This window comes from Mobula hypostoma, chromosome 1 (genome assembly GCF_963921235.1).
Source record: "Mobula hypostoma chromosome 1, sMobHyp1.1, whole genome shotgun sequence".
NCBI classification, from domain to species: domain Eukaryota; kingdom Metazoa; phylum Chordata; class Chondrichthyes; order Myliobatiformes; family Myliobatidae; genus Mobula; species Mobula hypostoma.
Window position 1 is genome coordinate 178,223,910 of NC_086097.1, and position 18,758 is coordinate 178,242,667.

The following is an 18,758-nucleotide window of genomic DNA, read 5'->3' on the forward strand; positions in this document are numbered from 1 at the left end:
AAATGAATTTCATGCCTTAATGACCTTGGTTTCAATCAAGCCACTCTTAAGTCAATGGGAGCATAAAATGATATTGGAAACCATTATCGTAGGCCAAAGAACAGTAGGCTACAAGCCTGTCACGGGTAAAGGAGGTTGGTGTAAAGGACAGTATAGATTACGTGGGCTGAAATGCTTGTACAACTCAAAGACTCAAAGTACCAAGTGTTGTTTTTCAGGAACTGGAGCTGAAATGTACAGTTGAACTCGTGAAGCTCTCTAGCAACAGACCATCTGTGGAGGGACTACTCAGTAGGTCAAGCAGCATGTGTGGTACCTCATACTTGAGTAGGTCCTTAGGTCATACTTGGATTATGCTATTTTAATCACTTTGTGGTGGGTGGAGTGAAGCTAAGAAGGCACTGAAGGGTTTGCAAAGAAAAGCAAGATTGTAAGAACTTGGGTTATAACCATCAGATGAGGTTGCTCTGTCCATGAGTCCCAAAAAATTATGAGATTTGTCATGGCATAAATAAAAGTTTTTAAAAAATGGTGTCAACACTTGGGTCAGGCAGAATCTATGGAGGGAGGGTAAAGTTTCCTTGTTCTCTGAGTAGATCACTAATAAACGTTTTAACACTTTTTTGACTTGCTGAACATATTCTGCTGATCAGACTATCTTTGTTGGTTTTATTAAAACTTTTGTAGATTTTTTTTCTTTGAGGATGGACACTTGTGGATTCTCAAGTTGGAGCTATGAATAGATGACGGAGAATTTGGAGAAAAATGTTTCCTTGCAGTATTTCCTGAAGAGAGCTAGCTATGGAGGGTGGGAGGAGGGAGTTCAAGGGGCCAGTTTTGGGTCTGACTTTTGATGTAGTGGACTGTAGAACACAGAGCAGACCCTTTTGCCCACAGTGTTTTGCAGATCTAATTAAACTGTACTTAAAATGCCCAATGACATTCATCCCTACTCACTACACAATATCCATATCCTTCCAGTCTCGACACATTCATATGTCTGTCTAACAAGCTCTTGAACACCTGTATTGTATTTGTCTCCACCACCACCCCAAACATCCTCTACTCTCTCTATTTTAAAAAAAACACTTGCCTCAAACATTTTGAACTTCGCTTTCTCCCTCCCTCCCCTCCTTTCACAAAAAACACTTAAAAAGATATCAGATATTTACTTTGTCTGTGCCTCCCATAACTTTTTGAGTGCTCTGGGATCTCTTCTTGCCTTTGCATCTTCTGGAGCCCCCTGGAATTGCCCCTGTACCACCATTGTTTACGCTGCATATGTGCAACAAGAGAACAAAATAGTGAGGTTGCTTTCATGGATCATTCAGAGATCTGATTGCAGAGAAGAAGCTTTTTCTAAAACATTGTGTGTCTTCAGGCTTCTGTGCCACCATCTCTGCTGGTGAAAAGAGGGCATGTCCTGAATGATGAGGGTCCTTAATGATGCAGGGTACCTTCCTGAGGCGCAGCATTTTGAAGATGTTCTTGGTGGTGGGGAGGCTAGTGCCCACCATCTTTTGTCTCGGTGACATACTAAATCTCTTAAAACTCCTGATGAAGTACAGTTGATGGAAACTCCTAATGAAATATAGTCAATGCAATCAGTATTTTGTTGCATTTGGAACAATAGGAGAAATTGACTGCAAAATTCTTACAGACACAAGGGCTGGATGTAGGGAGGATGTTTCCTGTGGCTGAGGAGTCTAGAACTGGGTGAACACTTTCAGATTGAGATGAGGGGTGTGTGTTGGAATGAGCTGCCAGGAACAGTGGCTGAGGTGGGCACAGTGGCAACATTTAAAAGCCATCTCAGAAAATACACAGATAGGTGAGGCTTGGAAAGCTATGACCCAAATGGTCTAGCTTGCTGGGCGATGGAGTCAGCATGGATAGGTTGGGCCAAAGAACTGGTTTCCATGCTGTACGTGACTGTGGAGAAATGCCTTCACGTGAGAGTGGTGAACCTTCAGAATTCGGAAGGACAAGTGTGGAGTGGTGCCTCTGTTTTCCACACCAAATCAGAATTCAGCCCCAGTGCAGAACAGACAATGATTAACGGTTAGGAAAGTCTGCTTTATTTGTTTGCAATCTCAGCAGAGTGAGTCATCACCAAACAAGATCCTGAGTGGGACTGACAGAGGCTGGCGGGAGTCTGGAATCAGAGGACATTGGCTCAGATGTTTCAGACTGGGATAAGGAGGAATTTGTTCTCTCAGTGCTGTTTGTGAGGGATGGGTGGCTATGGTGGGGAAGGAAGTTGAAGGTGGTAGGAGTGCAAAAGTAAGATTGGTGTGTGTAGGTGCTATTGGTTAGTGCACACATAGTGGAGTGACGTGCATGTTTCCATGATGTGACTCGCTGAGCTCAGAAACGCCTTTCAGCTCCATGATTCCCCCACACCCATTAAGCACCCAGTTATGCTAACCTCATTTTATTCTTCTCTCCTTTCCCAGATTCTACAACTTGCCTGCACATTAGGGGGCAATTTACAGTGGACTATTAAGCCAGCAACCCACACACATGCCTTTAGGACGTGGGAGAAGCTGTAGCAGTCGGGGGCTGGAAACCCGCACAGCCACAGGGAGAACGTGCAAACTCCGTATATGCAGCAACTGAGTTTGGGGTTGGACCCGGGTTGGTGGCGCTGTGAGGCAGGGGCTCCATTTTGTTTAATTTAGTGACGTATTCCAGATACCACAAAGATACCTGTGACTTCTGGTTCCATCTCAAATCAGTTATCTGCTGCTCCTAGTCATTTGGCCATCAGGAGTAATTCCATGTACCAGCATGCTCCAGGGCAGCTTCTGTCCCACAGTTATCAGACTCCTGAATGACCCTCGAGTGACACGATGGACTCTTGAACACACGGTCTACCTTGTTTTCATCTTGCACTTCATTGTTTGCCTACACTGCACTTTCTCTGTAGCTGTTACACTTTATTTTGCATTGTTATTGTCCTACCTCAATACACTGTTGATCGGTATGAATGGTATGCAAGGCAATGTATGTATTTCACTTTAATACATTGATTCACTGGTGCATGTGATGAGAATAAAGCAATGCCATTGCTTTGGTGATGTTGGGCCATCCTTGTAAATGCTCCTTGAACCACCCTGGCTTTTCCAGTATCCATGATACCAACCTTCATTCCTGGAAAAATCCACCTCTCTGGTAACATTCCGTGGTCATCAGAGTAAACAGGAACGAGTAGTGCAAGGAGCCTGTGAGCCAGCAACTAGGTTCAATTAGATCATGGCTGATTGTAGAGTAGATGCCTGGGACAGGATGCCAGAGGGTGGTGGTGAAGGCAGATGCTCTTACATGGACACATGAGTGTGCAGAGAATTGGAGGAGTGTGGGCCAAGTGCAGGCAGAAGTGATGAGGACTCATTAGCTTAATTAGTGTGGGCTGAAGGGCTTGTTCCTGGGTTGTATTGTTCTATGCTCAATATTAAATAGTGACCAACAGGTGTGTGTGTGGCCATTACACAGGTTGTGTGTTCAGGGCAGAAGAATGGGATTGAGGTAAAGATCGAGTTTGGGATGAGGAGTGCACTTTATTAGGTCCGGCAGTGCAACACGGTGTGGTCTTGTGCTGCTGTAGCCCATCTCTTCAACGTTCAACGTGTTGTGCATTCAGAGATGCTCTTCTGCACACCTCTGTTGTAATGTGGTCATCTGAGTACTCTCACCTTCCTGTCAGCTTGAACCAGTCTGACCATTCCCTCCTGAACTCTCTCATTAGTAAGGCATTTTGCCTACAGAATTACAGCTCACTGGATGTGCTTTTTTTTGTTTCCCTGCACCCTTTTCTGTAAACACTAGAGACTGTTGTGTGTGAAAGTCCCAGAAGATCAGCTGTTTCTGAGATACTCAAACCTGTCTGACATCAGCAATCATTCCATGGTCAAAATCACTTGGATCACATTTCTTCCCCATTTTGATGTCTGATCTGAACAACTGAACCCCTTGACACTGCATACTTGCTGCCACATGATTGGCTAGTTAGAGATGAGCATTCATGAGCGGGGGTACCTAATAAAGTGGTCACGAAATATATATTTATTGGGATGCCAAATGGAATAGCCCCTTCTGGACCATCGAGCTGTGCCACCCAGCAGCTCCCGATTTAACCCTGGCCTATTCATGGGACAATTTACAATTAACCTACTGACTGGTATAGCTTTGGACAGTGGGAGGAAATGGGAATGTGGAGGAAATCCACGTGGTCACGGGGAGAATGTATCAACTCCTTACGGACAGTGGCAGGAATTGAGCCTGGGCTGCTGCTACTGTGCTGCCTTGTGCTAACCTCTACACTACCATGCAGCCTCTTAAGCTTTCTTACTGACTGGCAAGAAAGCTCAAGGAACTGAATGATCACCTTGTATTCCCTGTGTCCTTAAGTTTATCTGTCCATTTTTTTTCATTGTCTCTGTGCTACAGTTGGGACTGTTGCTGCCTCAAAGCACCAGAGACCTGCGCTAGATTCTGACCTCAGCTGCTGCCCGTGTTCAATTTTAGGATCGGAATCAGATTTTTTCCCACTGACGGAGATGAGGTGAAATTTGTTGTTTGGCGGCAGTACAGTGCAAGACACAACGATTAATATAAATGAAAATATAATTTATATTTCATTTATATTTTGTTTGGTGCCAAACAAAAAAGAATGATGATGTGGTGTTCTTAGGTTTATGAAACTTTTAGAAATCTGATGGTAGAGGTGAAGAAGCTGTTTTTAAAACATTAAGTTGGGTTTTCTGGCTGTTGTACCTCCTCTCCAATTGTAGTAATGTATTGCAAGCATGTCCTGGATGGGGAGGATCCTTAATGATGGATGCTTCCTTCTGAAGTCACCCCCAGTCTTGAAGATGTACAGTCTCCCTGTAATCATGTGAGTTTCCCTTGTGTATTGCAGTTTCTTTCCACGTCCCAAAGATATGTTTGTTTGCTGGGTTAATTGGCTGCTGTAAGTTGCCCCTGGTGGATGGGAGAGTGGTAGAACCTGGGGCAGTTGATGGGAATGTGAGTGTCAGGTTAGTATAAAGTGGGTGTTCGGTGGCTGGTGACTGCTGTAAATTTTATTCATCACTCACCTATATTCAGTATCAGCAGAAAGGTTATGTTCATGTAGGGAGGATAGTCAGAGTAATACAAAGTGGAAGCAGGCCCTTTGGTCCAATTCGTCCATGGTACCCAGCAAACTAACCCCAGTAAATTATTTCTGAATAGGTTGCAAGGGAAAAGAATTGAATAGGTCTGACAGCTCACACAGACTTGCTGGGCTGAATGGTAATTTCTATTGCAGTGAAATTTGGGAATCTGACTCTGAATTGAAATTCCTTTGATTCCATTCGTGGGTTCACCTTCCCTCTCTCGGTCACCTTTTACTGTGTGTTCACATAGGTCATGTGTGTTCCCCTTTCATGGGCTGATCTGAAGCAGCATTTACTCTGTTTCTTTCTCCACAGATGCTGCCTGACCTGCTGAGTGTTTTCAGCTTGTGGTGTTGTTTTTATACCGGATCACAAAAGGTTCCATTATATATATTTTGTAAAGCAAAGTACATTCTGATCTTTCCTTCTTGCTCCCGTTCTACTCCTTGTTTATCTGAAATCAGTCAGCAACCTTCCTGCTGCCAAACAGTTTCTTTTATTTACTTTGTGATAATTAGCCCTAATTCTGATTAACTTTCTTTTGGGCTTCTGTAATCTTTCTTTCCAGTCCTGATGAAGAATCACTGCCTTAGACATCAGTTGTCCATTTCCTTCCATAGATGCTGCCTGACCTACTGAGTTCCTCCACCATTTTGTTTCAGTGTGGGTGTTGCTCCAGGTTTTCAGATTGTGCAGTCTCTCTTGTTTCATTAATAGCTATGGTACCTTGGCTGCGCAACTTAATATATTGGCAAGTGAGCTGTTGTGTATTCACTCTGAAGCTCTACACAGTTGCCATAACTTTCTCTCTTCTTTCTTTTCTTAGTTACTGGATGAAAACAACCAGCTTATCCAATGTATCATGGACTTTCAGAGCAAAGGGAAATCTGCTGAATGTTCTCAGTAAGTTGACATCTCATCTGTGTCTTACAGCTTGTAAATATATTGATATGCAGGCAAAGGTACAGATGCTTGTATCTATGCTGCAGCAGTTAATTGGTGCCTGGCAGCACAATCTAATTATTAATAAACTTGCGAAAAAATTGGTAATGCAATCACTATTTGTTCCTCCTGGAAACAAAACACAAAGGATGGGGCTCTCATTGAGAAAAGAGAATGAGGCGTGGTTTTCATTGGTCAGAGTGGAATCCCCTCTTGAACTTTGTGGGGGTTTATGTGGGAATATGGGCAAGTGACAGGAGATGGAAGAGATCTGTTGTAAAATTTGAGAGGAACATACTTTACCATATTTCCTGAATCTCTTTGTGATATAGAAGGAAGCCATTTCAGCTCATTACTTCAATGCCAATTGACAATGCAATCCTACTCCTCATTAATTGGTTTTTATTGTCACACATACCCAGATACCGTGAACAGCTTTGTTTTGCATGCCATCCATACAGATTATTTCATCATATCAGTGTATTGAGGTAGTACAAGGAAAAAGCATTAACAGAATGCAGAATGAAGTGTTATAGTTGCAGAGAAAGTGCAGGCAGACAGTAAGGTGCAAACCCGTGACAAGGTCAACTGAGTGATCAAGTACATATTATTATACAAGAGGTCCATTCAAGAGCCAAGATTTAACAGTGGGATAGAAGTTGCTCTGGAGTCTGGTTGTATACATTCTCAAGCTTTTGTGTCTTTGGCGTGACAGGCAAGTGGAGATCAATGCTGCTCTGAGTCAAAATCAGATTTATTACCACTGACGTGTCGTAAAATTTGTTTGTTTGTGGCAGCAGTACAGTGCAAGGCATAAAAATTACTACAAGTTACAAAAATACACAGGTAGTTCAAATGATGGATAGCGAGGTAGTTCGTACCACCTCGATAGTAGTAATGAGAAGAGAGCATATCCCAGATGTTGAGAATCTTTAATGATGGATGCTGTCTTCTTGAGGTACAGCCTCTTGAAAATGTTCTCGATGGTCTAGAATGGATATCTGCAAGAGGTGGTACCTTAAAAATTAGTATCATTGGAAATTTATAACAGAGGGGGCATCCTCTTGACTCACTGTGTTAGTGCAGGCCACATTACATGTTATTTCAGATTCATTTACATTGAAACATAGAGTGAAATGTATCCTTTAACAACCAAAACAACCTAAAGATGTGCTGGGGACAGGCCGCGACTGCCGCCACACATTCCGGCACCAACTTAGCATGCCCACCATGTCTGCAGAACAACGCAAGCAGCATTAACAACACCACAAGAGCAAAGAAACACCAATCTTGGGTATCGGGGTTAAAACAATCAGGTAATAACAGTCCAATTGTGATGTTATAGTAAAAGTGCAAAATAAGTAACAAAGTACATGGATAATGTTTTGTGTTCACTCCTAGGTACCAGCAAATGCTTCACAGAAACTTGGTCTACTTGGCAACAATAGCGGATTCCAATCAGAATATGCAGTCGCTGTTGCCAGCTGTAAGTGTCCCTGCTAAATTAAGCAAGGCCTCAGAGGAAGTGACAGCCATGGTGATTTCACTTGAGTATGGCAATAAGTTAGTGACTTAAATTAAGGTCGGGAGCCTGATGCTTGGCTCTTGCATGGCTTGATTTGAATTAAATTAGGAAATAGTTTGGCCATGTTCTCCTGTTTTATTGTCACATGTACTGGGACACAGTTGAAAAACTTGTCTTGCATAATGTTCATACAGTTGGTCAAACAGTGAAAAGCAATAACAGATTGCAGAATAAAGTGTAGCAGCTACAGAGAAAGTGCACTGCACGTAAACAGTAAAGTGCAAGGTAGATTGTGAGGTCAAGAGTCCATCTTATCATACTGGGAACTGTTAACTAGTCTAACAGTTGGATCGAAGCTGTCTTGGAGCCTGGTGGTAGGTGCTTTCGGGCTTTTGTTTCTTTGGCTAAATGGAAAGGGGGTGAAGAGACAATGTCTGGAATGGGTGGGGTCTTTGATTATGCTGGGTGTTTCACTGAGGCAGTGAGGTGTAGACAGAGTCCATATTTTCCACGATCTGCTGGCAATCCCACTGTCTGCTGGGTTCACGGTTCTGTGATTGAACTGTTATGATATTGTCTGTACATCTGCTGGAACAGCAGTGAGGGTCAAGGGGGAGTTGCTGAGAGAGCTGCTATTAATTTTGTTTATGCCCTTGTGTTGCAGCCTCCATCACAGACCATGCCAATGGGACCAGGATCAATGAACCAGACTGGAATGAACCAGCTTCCCCATACACACAACATGTCAGCAGAGGGCATGGGTGGAGGGGGTGTCCCTGCGCCTCACATGCAGAATCAGATGAATGGGCAGATGCCTGGTGAGTTGCTCCCTGGTGTGATTGGGCCTTGGTATAACTGTACCAATTGAGTAACTCGGAGGACTCAACGAAGTGACAAAGCTGTTGACACTTCTGTTTGACAGCTCCAGCCATCTGGGTTTGAGCTCCGTTGCTCTGGCTCTGTCTCTGTCTCTTCCCTGGTGCTCTGGTTTCCTCCCACATCAGTTAATTTCCTACTGTATGTTTTCCCTTGATGTATTTAAGTGGCTAAAGAACACAAAGGTGGTTAATGGATGTGAGAGGGAGAGATATTTGCAGGGAAATGGTCATGGTATCATACAGAACAGAAAGAGGCCTTTTAGCCCTGCTAGTTTATGCTGACCAAGATTCCCACTTGCCCAAGTTTGACCCATATCCTTAAATCTTTCCTACGCATGTACCTGATCATGTATTTTAAATGCTGTTAATGTTGGAGACGGGTAATTGAATGTTTTTTTTTGTTGAAAACTGCCTCTCAACTGTTTGGTAAACTTTTTTTGCTGTCACATACCAAGGTAGAGTGTGAACTTTGTTTTACATGCCACTCGATTAGGGAACCCCTTGGAAGTAGTGATCATAATATGATTGAGTTCAGTTTCAAATTTGAAAAGGAGAAGCTGGTATCAGGTGTATCGATATTTCAGTGGAACAGGGGAAATTACAGTGGTATGAGGGAGGAACTGGCCCAAGTCGATTGGAAAAGTAAGCTAAATGGAGGCTTGGCAGAGCAGAATTGGATGAAATTCCTACAAGAAATAAGGAAAATGCAGGAAAAATATATTCCAAGAAAAAAAATCATGAATGGAAAAATGGCACAAATGTGGCTAACGAGAGAGATTAAGGCAAAAATAAAAGCAAAAGAAACGGCGTACAAGGAAGCAAAAATTACTGGGGAAAATGAGGACTGGAAGACTTTTAAAAACTTACAGAAGGAAACTAAGGAAGTCATTAGGAAAGAAAAGATGAATTATGGAAGGAAGTTGGCGATTTACATAAAAAAAGGAGTTTTTAAAAAATATATGAAGAGTAAAAGAGTGACAAGGGTAGATACGGGACCGATTGAAAATGATGCTGGAGAAATTATAATGGATAACAAAGAGATGGTGGAGGAACTGAATGAGTATTTTGCATCAGTCTTCACAGTGGAAGACATGAGCAATATACCTGATAGCCAGAGGTATCAGGGAATAGAATTAGGTACAGTCAAGATTACTAGAGAGCAAGTGCTGGAGAAGCTAAGTGGACTAAGAATAGATAAGTCTCCTGGTCTGGATGAGGTGCACCCAAGGGTTCTGAAGGAGGTGGCTTTGGAGATTGTGGAAGCATTGGAAATGATCTTCCAGGAATCAAAAGACTCTGGCATGGTTCCGGAGGACTGGAAGGTTGCAAATGTAGTTCCGCTATTTAAGAAAGGAAGGAGGCAGCAAAAAGAAAATTACAGAGCTATTAGTCTGACCTCGGTAGTTGGAAAGATATTGGAGTCAATCCTCAAGGATGAGGTTATGAAATACCTCGAGGTGCATGACAAGATAGGCCGAAGCCAGCATGGTTTCATGAACGGAAGATCCTGCCTCACCATCCTATTGGAATTTTTTGAGGTAATCTCAAATAAGATTGACAAGGGAGAGGCTGTGGATGTTGTGTATTTGGATTTTCAAAAGGCCTTCGATAAGGTGTGGCATATGAGGCTGCTTAATAAGGTGAGAGCCCATGGAATTATAGGAAAGATATTGAAATGGGTGGAGCATTGGCTGATAGGCAGAAAGCAAAGGGTGGGAATAAAGGGATCCTATTCTGATTGGTTGTCAGTTACTAGTGGTGTTCCGCAGGGGTCGGTGTTGGGGCTGCTTCTTTTTACGATGTATATCGATGATTTGGATTATGGATTAGATGGTTTTGTGGCTAAGTTTGTGGATGACACCAAGATAGGTGGAGGAGCAGGAAATGTTGAAGAAATGGAAAGGTTGCAGAGAGACTTAGTCAGTTTAGGAGAGTGGGCGAAGAAATGGCAGATGAGATACAACGTTGACAAATGTATGGTTGTACATTTTGGAAGAAGAAATAATCGGGCAGATTATTATTTAGATGGGGAGAAAATTCAAAACTCGGAAGTGCAAAGGGACTTGGGGGTCCTCGTGCAGGATACCCTAAAGGTTAACCACCAAGTTGGATTGGCGGTAAGGAAAGCAAATGCTATGTTGGCATTCATTTCAAGAGGAATAGTGTATAAGAGTAAGGAGGTGTTGATGAGGCTCTATGGGGCATTAGTGAGACCTCATTTGGAATACTGTGTGCAGTTTTGGGCCCCCTGTCTTAGAAAGGATGTACTGATGTTGGAGAGAGTTCAGAGAAGATTTACGAGGATGATTCCTGGAATGCAGGGGCTAACATATGAGGAGCGTTTGTGGGCTCTTGGACTGTATTCATTAGAGTATAGAAGAATGAGAGGGGATCTCATAGAAATATTTCGAATGTTGAAAGGGTTGGACAGAGTAGATGTGGAAAGGTTGTTTCCCTTGGTGGATGAGTCCAGGACAAGAGGGGACCCAGTTAAAACAGAGATGAGGAGTAATTTTTTTAGCCAGAGGGTCGTGGATTTGTGGAATTCGTTGCCACATACAGCTATGGAGGCCCGATCATTGAGGGTGTTTAAGGAGGAGATTGACAGGTATCTAATTAGGGTATCAAGGGATATGGGGAAAAAGCCGGAAATTGGAACTAGATGGGTGAATAGTTTAGCTTATGGGGGAGCTGCGGAGCAGACTCGATGGGCCAAATGGCCTACTTCTGCTCCTTTCTTGTCTTGTCTCGTATAGATCATCACATCTGTACATTGATGTCATACAAGATAAAACAGTAGCAGCACAGAATAAAGCAGTAACAGATAAAGTGCAGTATGGACGTAGGTCTCTGTGGCTCACTCTCATATCTTGGAACAAAAAGCAATGCAGCAGGCTGTAACAGTGACTGTCGATCTCCCTTTTCACTGTGAAAATAGGTCCCTTAGTGAGAGAGAGAGAGCCTGTGGTATGTTGAACTGTTGGGTAAACAGGTTTTTTTTCTGATTAGATCATGGTCTCTCTTTGGGTGCTTCGTTGATGGCTGGTGAACACCAATGCTTTTTGCTGAAGTGGGCGGGGGGAGGCTGATGCTTGATGCTGCTGCTTGTACAGGAAAGGGGGACTTCGGGGTTCTAACACTGTCTTTTGGGGTTCTGTTTTTTGTGGATGTCTGTAAAGACTAGTGTTTCAGGTTGTATACTGTACACATTCTCTGATAATAAACGGAACGGTTTGGGGGAAAAAAAGGTGCAAGACGATGGCAGGGTACATTTTAAGGTCAAGAGCCCATCTTATCTTTCTAGGAGACTGTTCAATAGTCTGACAACAGTGGGACCGAAGCTGTTCTTGAGCCCAGTGAAATGTGCTTTCAGGCTTTTTTGTCTTCTACCCAATAGAAGGGGTGGCGGGGAGAAGAGATAATGTGAGGGGTATTTGATAATGTTGCTGCTTTACTGAAGCATTGAGAACAGTTAAAAACACATGACCCAAACTGTAATAATAAATGCATATACCCAAGTGCAAGTCTTGTGTTTGCAGAGCCTTCTGGCCTTGGATGGGTGGTGATTAAACTATCCTGTAAACCTTCCGCTTTACTGATCCTTGGAGAGTTTTAGGACAGAGACCAAGACAAGCTTCTCCCCAGAACTGTACATTGCCCAGACTGCAGGAAAAACATCCCACACAAGAGAAAGACCACTTCCTCTGGCAAGGGACAGCTGCAACATGATTGGGGGGTGGGGGAAAAGGAGTAACCATAATTGAAACCAGTCGGTTTATGAAGCTTTCACGTGCAGGATGGTGGGATAGGGAGTTCAGATAGTCCTAGAGTAGCACAGCATGGAAGCAGAACCTCTTCCCTGTTGGCATTTGGCACGTAACCCTCCAAGCTCCTCCCCTCCATGTACCTCTCTAATCAGGCAGAAGATACAAAAGTCCATACCACCAAGCTCAAAAACAGCTTCTATCCCATTGTTATCAGACTCTTGAACAGACCTCTCGTACGATAAGATGGACTATTAGCCTTGCAATCTACCTCGTTGTGATCTTGCTCTGTATTGTTTACCTACACACCACTTTCTCAGCAGATTTTACACTTTATTCTATGCTATTGTTGCTTTCCCTTATTCTAGTTAAATGCATTGTGTAATGGTTCAATCTGTACAAACGTTATACAAGACAGCATTTTCGCTCTATCTTGTTACATATGACAATAATAAAGCAATTCCAATTGCTCCCACCTAGACCACTTCCTCTGGCAGCTCATCCCCTCTGCATAAAGAAGTTCTCTCTCTTGTGTCTTTTAAAATCCTGGTAAAGGGGTTCAGTCTGACTTATGCCAGCGATATTAAACCTGATTCTGATGAGAGTTGAAGGAAGTGAAAGGAAACAATTCTTTTCTGGGCAAAAAGGTCAATGATGGGAACTGGTCAAAGGAGTAAAGGAATGATTCAATAAGTTGCTGTAATGGGACTGTACTGTTGGAAAGGAAGGTTTAGGAGAGGGGCTTTCAGAAGGAACCAGGTAACTGGATGTAATGAGCTGAATTGTCACCGCTTTTTTCGATATGAAGACGTACTTTGCCTTGCAATGTGTGCCCGCCAGCCGGCCAGTTTTTAGACCATAACACCATAAGACATAGGAGCAGAATTAGGCCCTTTGGCCCATCAAGTCTGCTCCGCCATTCAATCATGGCCGAATCTTTTTTTATCTCCTCTTCAACCCCAGTTACTGCCCTTCTCCTCATAACCTTCGATCCATGTCCAATCTAGAACCTATCAATCTCTGCCTTAAATACACCCAATGACCTGGCTTCCACAGCTGCATGTGGCAATAAATTCCACGAATTCACCACCCTTTGGCTAATTAAGTTAATCCGCTTCTCTGTTTTGAAAGGGCGCCCCTCTATCCTGAGGCTGTGCTCTCTTGTCCTAGACTCACCCACTGTGGGGAAACATTCTTTCCACGTCTACTTTTTGTATCGACTTCATTGAACGTAGAATAGTAGGCACCTCCATGACTGAGCTCGGAGTTCCAGAGCCCACTTGGTGCCTCCGTGTACACACATGCACAACCCACGGTGGCCAGGTAGTGATCGACAACAGATTTTGTTCCTCTGAATTGTAATTCTACTGATCTCCGATGCACTCTGCGTGGTTCGTGTTCTCTCTGTACTGGTGTCAGTTTCCCCTGAGTGCTCTTGGTTCCTGCCTATCCTGCACACACTAAAGCTGCAAGATTCGTTGAGAGCTGCAGATGGGTGGTAGAATCTTGGGGAGAGTTGTTGGGATTTTGGGGAGAATGGAATGGGATCAGTGTACGTGGGGACTCGAATAGACCAGGGCCAGTTTCCATGCGTTATGACTCTTGTCTAGGCTCCACACAGCCAAGGACCAGACCCAACAGGTTCCCTGTCCATCTTGATTGCCAAAACGGTACATTTGTATAGCATCCTTTCATGGACAACTTCCCAGTGTGCTTCACAGCAACATTATCAATGGAAGTGTGACCAGAGGCACATTAGATTTGCTATAAAGTTAAAATTCACACTTTGAAAGGGAGAATAAAACTACACCTGTGCGAATCCCTGCAGCATCTAGTGACCCTGTGATCTCTGTCTCAGAGTCTGATGTCAAGGTCATCTTTCAAGAGGGTGAACCTTTGCAAAGTGTCAGGCTCTGAAAATCTGTGCCAGATAACTGGCAGGAGTGTTCAAGGACGTTTTCAGTCTCTCACTGCTACAGCCAGAGCCTCATACCTACTTCAACAGGGATACGATCATATCAGTGCCCACGAAGAGAAGGGTGAGCTGCCTCAATGACTGTCGCCCAGTGGTACTTGTATCTACTTTGATCAGTGCTTTGAGGGGTTGATCATGGCAAGAAGCAACTCCTGCCTAAGCAAGGACCTAAATCCACTGCAATTTGCTTATTGCCACAATTGGTCTACAGTGAATACAATCTCACTGGCTCTCCACTCAGCCTTGATAATAGCAATTGTTACATCAGGCTGCTGTTTATTAACTACAGCTCCGTATTCAACACAATTATACCCTCAGTTCTAATCAATAAGCTCCAAAACCTGGTCCTCTGAACTTCCCTCTGCAACTGGATCCCTGACTTCCCCTTTTGGAAACCACAGTCTGTGCAGATCGGAAATAACATCTCCTCGCTGACAATCAATGGTGGTGCACATCAAGGATGTGTGCATAGGCCACTGCTCTACTCTACTCTACACCCAAGATTGTGTTGCTAGGCATAGCTCAAACGCCATCTATATATTTGCTGACGATACAGCTATTGTTGGCAGAATTTCAGATGGTGACAAGGAGGTGTACAGAGTAAGATAAATCAGTTGGTTGAGTAGTGCCACAACAACATCAATACTCCACGTCAGTGAGACCAAGGAACTGATTGTTGACTTCAGGAAGGGGAAGTAAAGGCAACACACAGTCTTCCTCAGAATGGGAAAGGGTGAGCATTTTCAAGTTCCTGGGTGTCTGAGGATCAATCCTCAGGGTCCAACATACTGATGCAATTACAAAGTGGGCACGGCAATGGTTATATTTCATTAGGAGTTTGAGGTGAATTGTTACATCACCAAAGAAACTTACAGATTTCTACAGATGAACCATGCACAGTATTCTAACTGGTTGTATCACTGTTTGGTCTGGAAGGACCATTACAGAGGATTGAAATAAGCTGCAGAATGTTGTAAATTCAGCCAGCTCCATCGTAGGCAATAACCTGCTCGGCATCCAGGAAATCTTCCAAAGGTCGAAATTAATGTCAGAGAAATGTACACAATATACATCCCGAAATGCTTTTTCCTTTGCAAACATTCATGAAAACAGAGAAGTGCCCCTAAGAATGAGTGACAGTTAAACGTGAGAACCCCAAAGTCCCCCCCCCCAGCTCCCCCCTCCCATGCATAAGCGGCAGCGAGCAACGATCCCCCTTCCCCCACCAGCAAAAAAAAAGCACATCAGTATCATCACCAAGCCCAAGCATGTGCTAAGCAGTAGCAAAGACACAGACCAAAGTTGCCCCAAAGGCTTCGCATTTCATCTGACATTCGACAAACTACAGGTTCTCTCTCTCCCTGGCAAGGGAGAGGGAGGTGTCCCCAATTTTCACAGCAAGCGGGAGACATAACAACAACCCGCTGGTTTACGATGTTAAAAGTCCGTTTTGTCACTTTTTTTCGAAATCTGTGTCCGAAGATTGCAAAGACCTCGGGTCTTTGGACCCACAGCAAAGGATTTTCTGGCCTCCCCGACGACACACAAGTCTCCTGCCGTGACACCAAACCTCGATCCGCCCGTCTCCAGAGCCCCGAGATCTTAGGCTTCCAAACACCATTGAGACTCTCAGGTCAAACCCTTGGCATGTCGAATAACAGCCAGTCGTGGAACCCTAAGAATGGGTCCCATTCCCTTAAAGAACCAAAGCCTATGTGTCACTCCAGGTCAGGGTCTTCAAAAGAACCCTGAAAGGGAAAAATAAAAATATTAAAGGTGGAAATAGAGCTGTTTCCGAAGATGCAGGCAATGGAGTCATCATTAGGCACCATTATTCCTCCTAAGCTCCGCCTTATTCATCATTTAGGAAACCTATCACCCAGTACATGCCCCCCTCATTGCTACCATCAAGGAGAAGGTACTGGAGCCTGAAGATACATTCTCAATGTTTGAGGAACAGTTTCTTCCATCTCTGCCATCACATTTCTGAATGAACGTGAACCCATCAACACCACCTCAGTGTTTTGCTTCCTCCCTTTCTTCTCCAAAATGATCAATGTTAAAGATCGTGCAGAGGGAGAGGAGACAGCTCCTGAGGAATCAAGCCTGCTCTACCATTAAGGTCACTGAGTGGGCTGTTGTGTAGAAGCAGCAGGCTTCCTGTCCAGGGCAGTCCTGACTGAACCGTTGAGAGCTGGGCTCCCGGAGGAAACTGTTGAGTCTGCAGATGAGCAAATTGGGGAGTGACTTAAGGGGAACAGATCGTCTACCTCTAGCAGATGTTCTCACACTGCATTCTGATGCACTAATCTAATCTGGAGGGTGATGAGGGTTGGATTTCTACTTCCACACTGTCGAAGCATCTATTGAACATCTATTGTAACATACTTGTAATGGAAAATTTGGAAGTACCATGGCTTGATATGGCACCTGTTCTGCAAGGATCTGCAGATTTGTGGACACCGTTCAGCACATTTCAGAAACCAGCCTTTCCTCCGTGGACTCTCTATAAACTACTTGCTACCTAAATCAAGCAGTCTGCATAATCCCACATAACCTCACATTCTATTTTCTCTCTCCTCCTATTGAGCTGGAGATACGAAAGAACATTCCACTAGGCTCAAGGACAGCTTCTACCCTGCTGTTATAAGACCATTGGACAGTCTCCAGGGTGATAAGATGGACTCTTAGCCTCACAATCTACCTTGCTATGATATTGCACCTTATTGTTTAACTACAATGCACTTTCTCTATAACTGTAACATTTTATTCTGCATTCTGTTGTTTTCCTTTGTAAGTGATCTACGTGATGGAGTAATCTGTGTGGATAGATGGCATCCAAGTGTTTCTTCACTGCATCTCAGTACATGTGAAAAATAAACCAGTTACAATATATCTCTCATAAGGTGAATATTTGCGTAGACACTAGGTGAATCCTTTTCATAACGTATCCACAATGGAAAGGGACAGTGTATTAACCAGTGGTGCTCCCAAGCAACTGGGCAAAATTTGGATTAAGTTCCCATCTGTCTTTGGCCAATTTCTGGTAGTAAAGTGTTTTTTTATTTCTCTGCACTTAGGAGCCATCAAAAGTCGGCGAATATTCTTGGTAATAGCTATTTGTTTTATTTCTGATGCCAGGTTCTAACCACATGCCAGTTCAAGGGCCGGGCCAAGCAGGTATGGCCAATTCCTCGGTCAACATGCCAACGAGTAGCCACAGCTCGATGGGAGGTTTCAGTCACTCAGTGCCATCATCGCAAGGGATGCCAGTGCAGAATCAAATGAGCATGAACCAAGGGCAGTCGATGGGGAACTATGGACCTCGACCAAACATGAACATGCAGCCAAGCCAAGGTATTTCACCTCTTGATAGAAGTTTATAGAATTGAATGGCATAGATATAGTTGATGTTCAGTCTTTTTCCACCAGGATAGAAATATTAAATACTAGAGGACGTGCTTGTGAGATGAAGCGGTGAAAATTTTTTTTTCTCTGTGTCTCTGAAGAGTGATGGGTTTCCGGATGAGACTTTTGGATAGGCACATGAATATGCCAGGAAAGGAGGGATGTGGGTCATGTGCAGGCAGAAGAGTTTTAGTTTTAGTTGGGATCATGTTTAGCCCAGATGTTGTGGGCTGAAGGGCCTGTTCCTGTGCTATACTGTTCTGTTAACCTGTGGCCCTTCGGTTTAGCTGCAGCTTGAATTTACATAATAACTTTCAAATTTGAGTTAGTGGTGTTCATGGTTTATCTGTCACTACCAGGTGAATGTTACATTCTAGTGTGTTTAGATGATCAATGGATCTGTTGTATCCTCCCTGGTAATTTATAGGAGCGATCTATCTGATAAGGAGTGTGATACCATGACTTGTAAGGGGTTGGTTATGTTTGGTTAGTCAGGCAAATTTTACGGAATATTTCAAGAGGAATAGAATATATACGCAAAGATTATAATGCTGAGGCTTTATAAGATGTTGGTCAGATCACATTTGGAGCATTGTGATGAGTTTTAGGTCCCATATTGAAGGAAGGATGTGCTGGCGTTGGAGAGAGTCCAGAAGTTTATGAGAATAATCCTGGGGATGAAAGGGTTAATGTATGGAGCGTGTTTGACTCTGGGCTTGTAATTGATGGAGTTCAGAAGGATAAGGGTGGGGGCGGAGCGGAATCTCATTGAAACCTACTGAATATTGAAAGGCTTGGATGGAATCGAGGAGAGGACAAAGTTTAAAGGGAACATGGGTGGTGGGGGACTTCCTCACACAGTGGTGGGAGTGTGGAATGAGCTGCCAGATGAAGTGGTAAATGCGGGCTCACTTTTAACATTTAAGAAAAACTTGGACAGGTACACGGATGAGAGGTGTATGGAAGGATATGGTCCAGGTGCAGGTCAGTGGGACTAGGCAGAAAAATGGTTCAGCACAGCCAAGAGGGGCCAAAAGGCCTGTTTCTGTGTTGTAATGTTTCTATGGTTCTAACAATGTTGATGAGGAATTTATTTAACCAGAGAAT

The 18,758-nt window shown here is 43.7% G+C and overlaps 1 protein-coding gene across 4 annotated transcripts in view; it reads left to right on the forward strand.

The window, feature by feature from the left end:
* Nucleotides 1-18,758, forward strand: part of ss18 (SS18 subunit of BAF chromatin remodeling complex) — a 53,546-nt gene that overhangs the window by 5,254 nt on the left and 29,534 nt on the right. For 3 of the 4 annotated variants that reach the window (XM_063060351.1, XM_063060370.1, XM_063060360.1), the window contains exons 2-5: nucleotides 5,986-6,062; nucleotides 7,503-7,587; nucleotides 8,291-8,444; nucleotides 17,385-17,600. In XM_063060351.1, the coding sequence (XP_062916421.1) occupies nucleotides 5,986-6,062; nucleotides 7,503-7,587; nucleotides 8,291-8,444; nucleotides 17,385-17,600 (532 nt within the window). Of the gene's footprint in view, nucleotides 1-218; nucleotides 328-5,985; nucleotides 6,063-7,502; nucleotides 7,588-8,290; nucleotides 8,445-17,384; nucleotides 17,601-18,758 lie in introns of all 4 variants that reach the window. The other variant, XM_063060378.1, reaches the window with a different exon arrangement.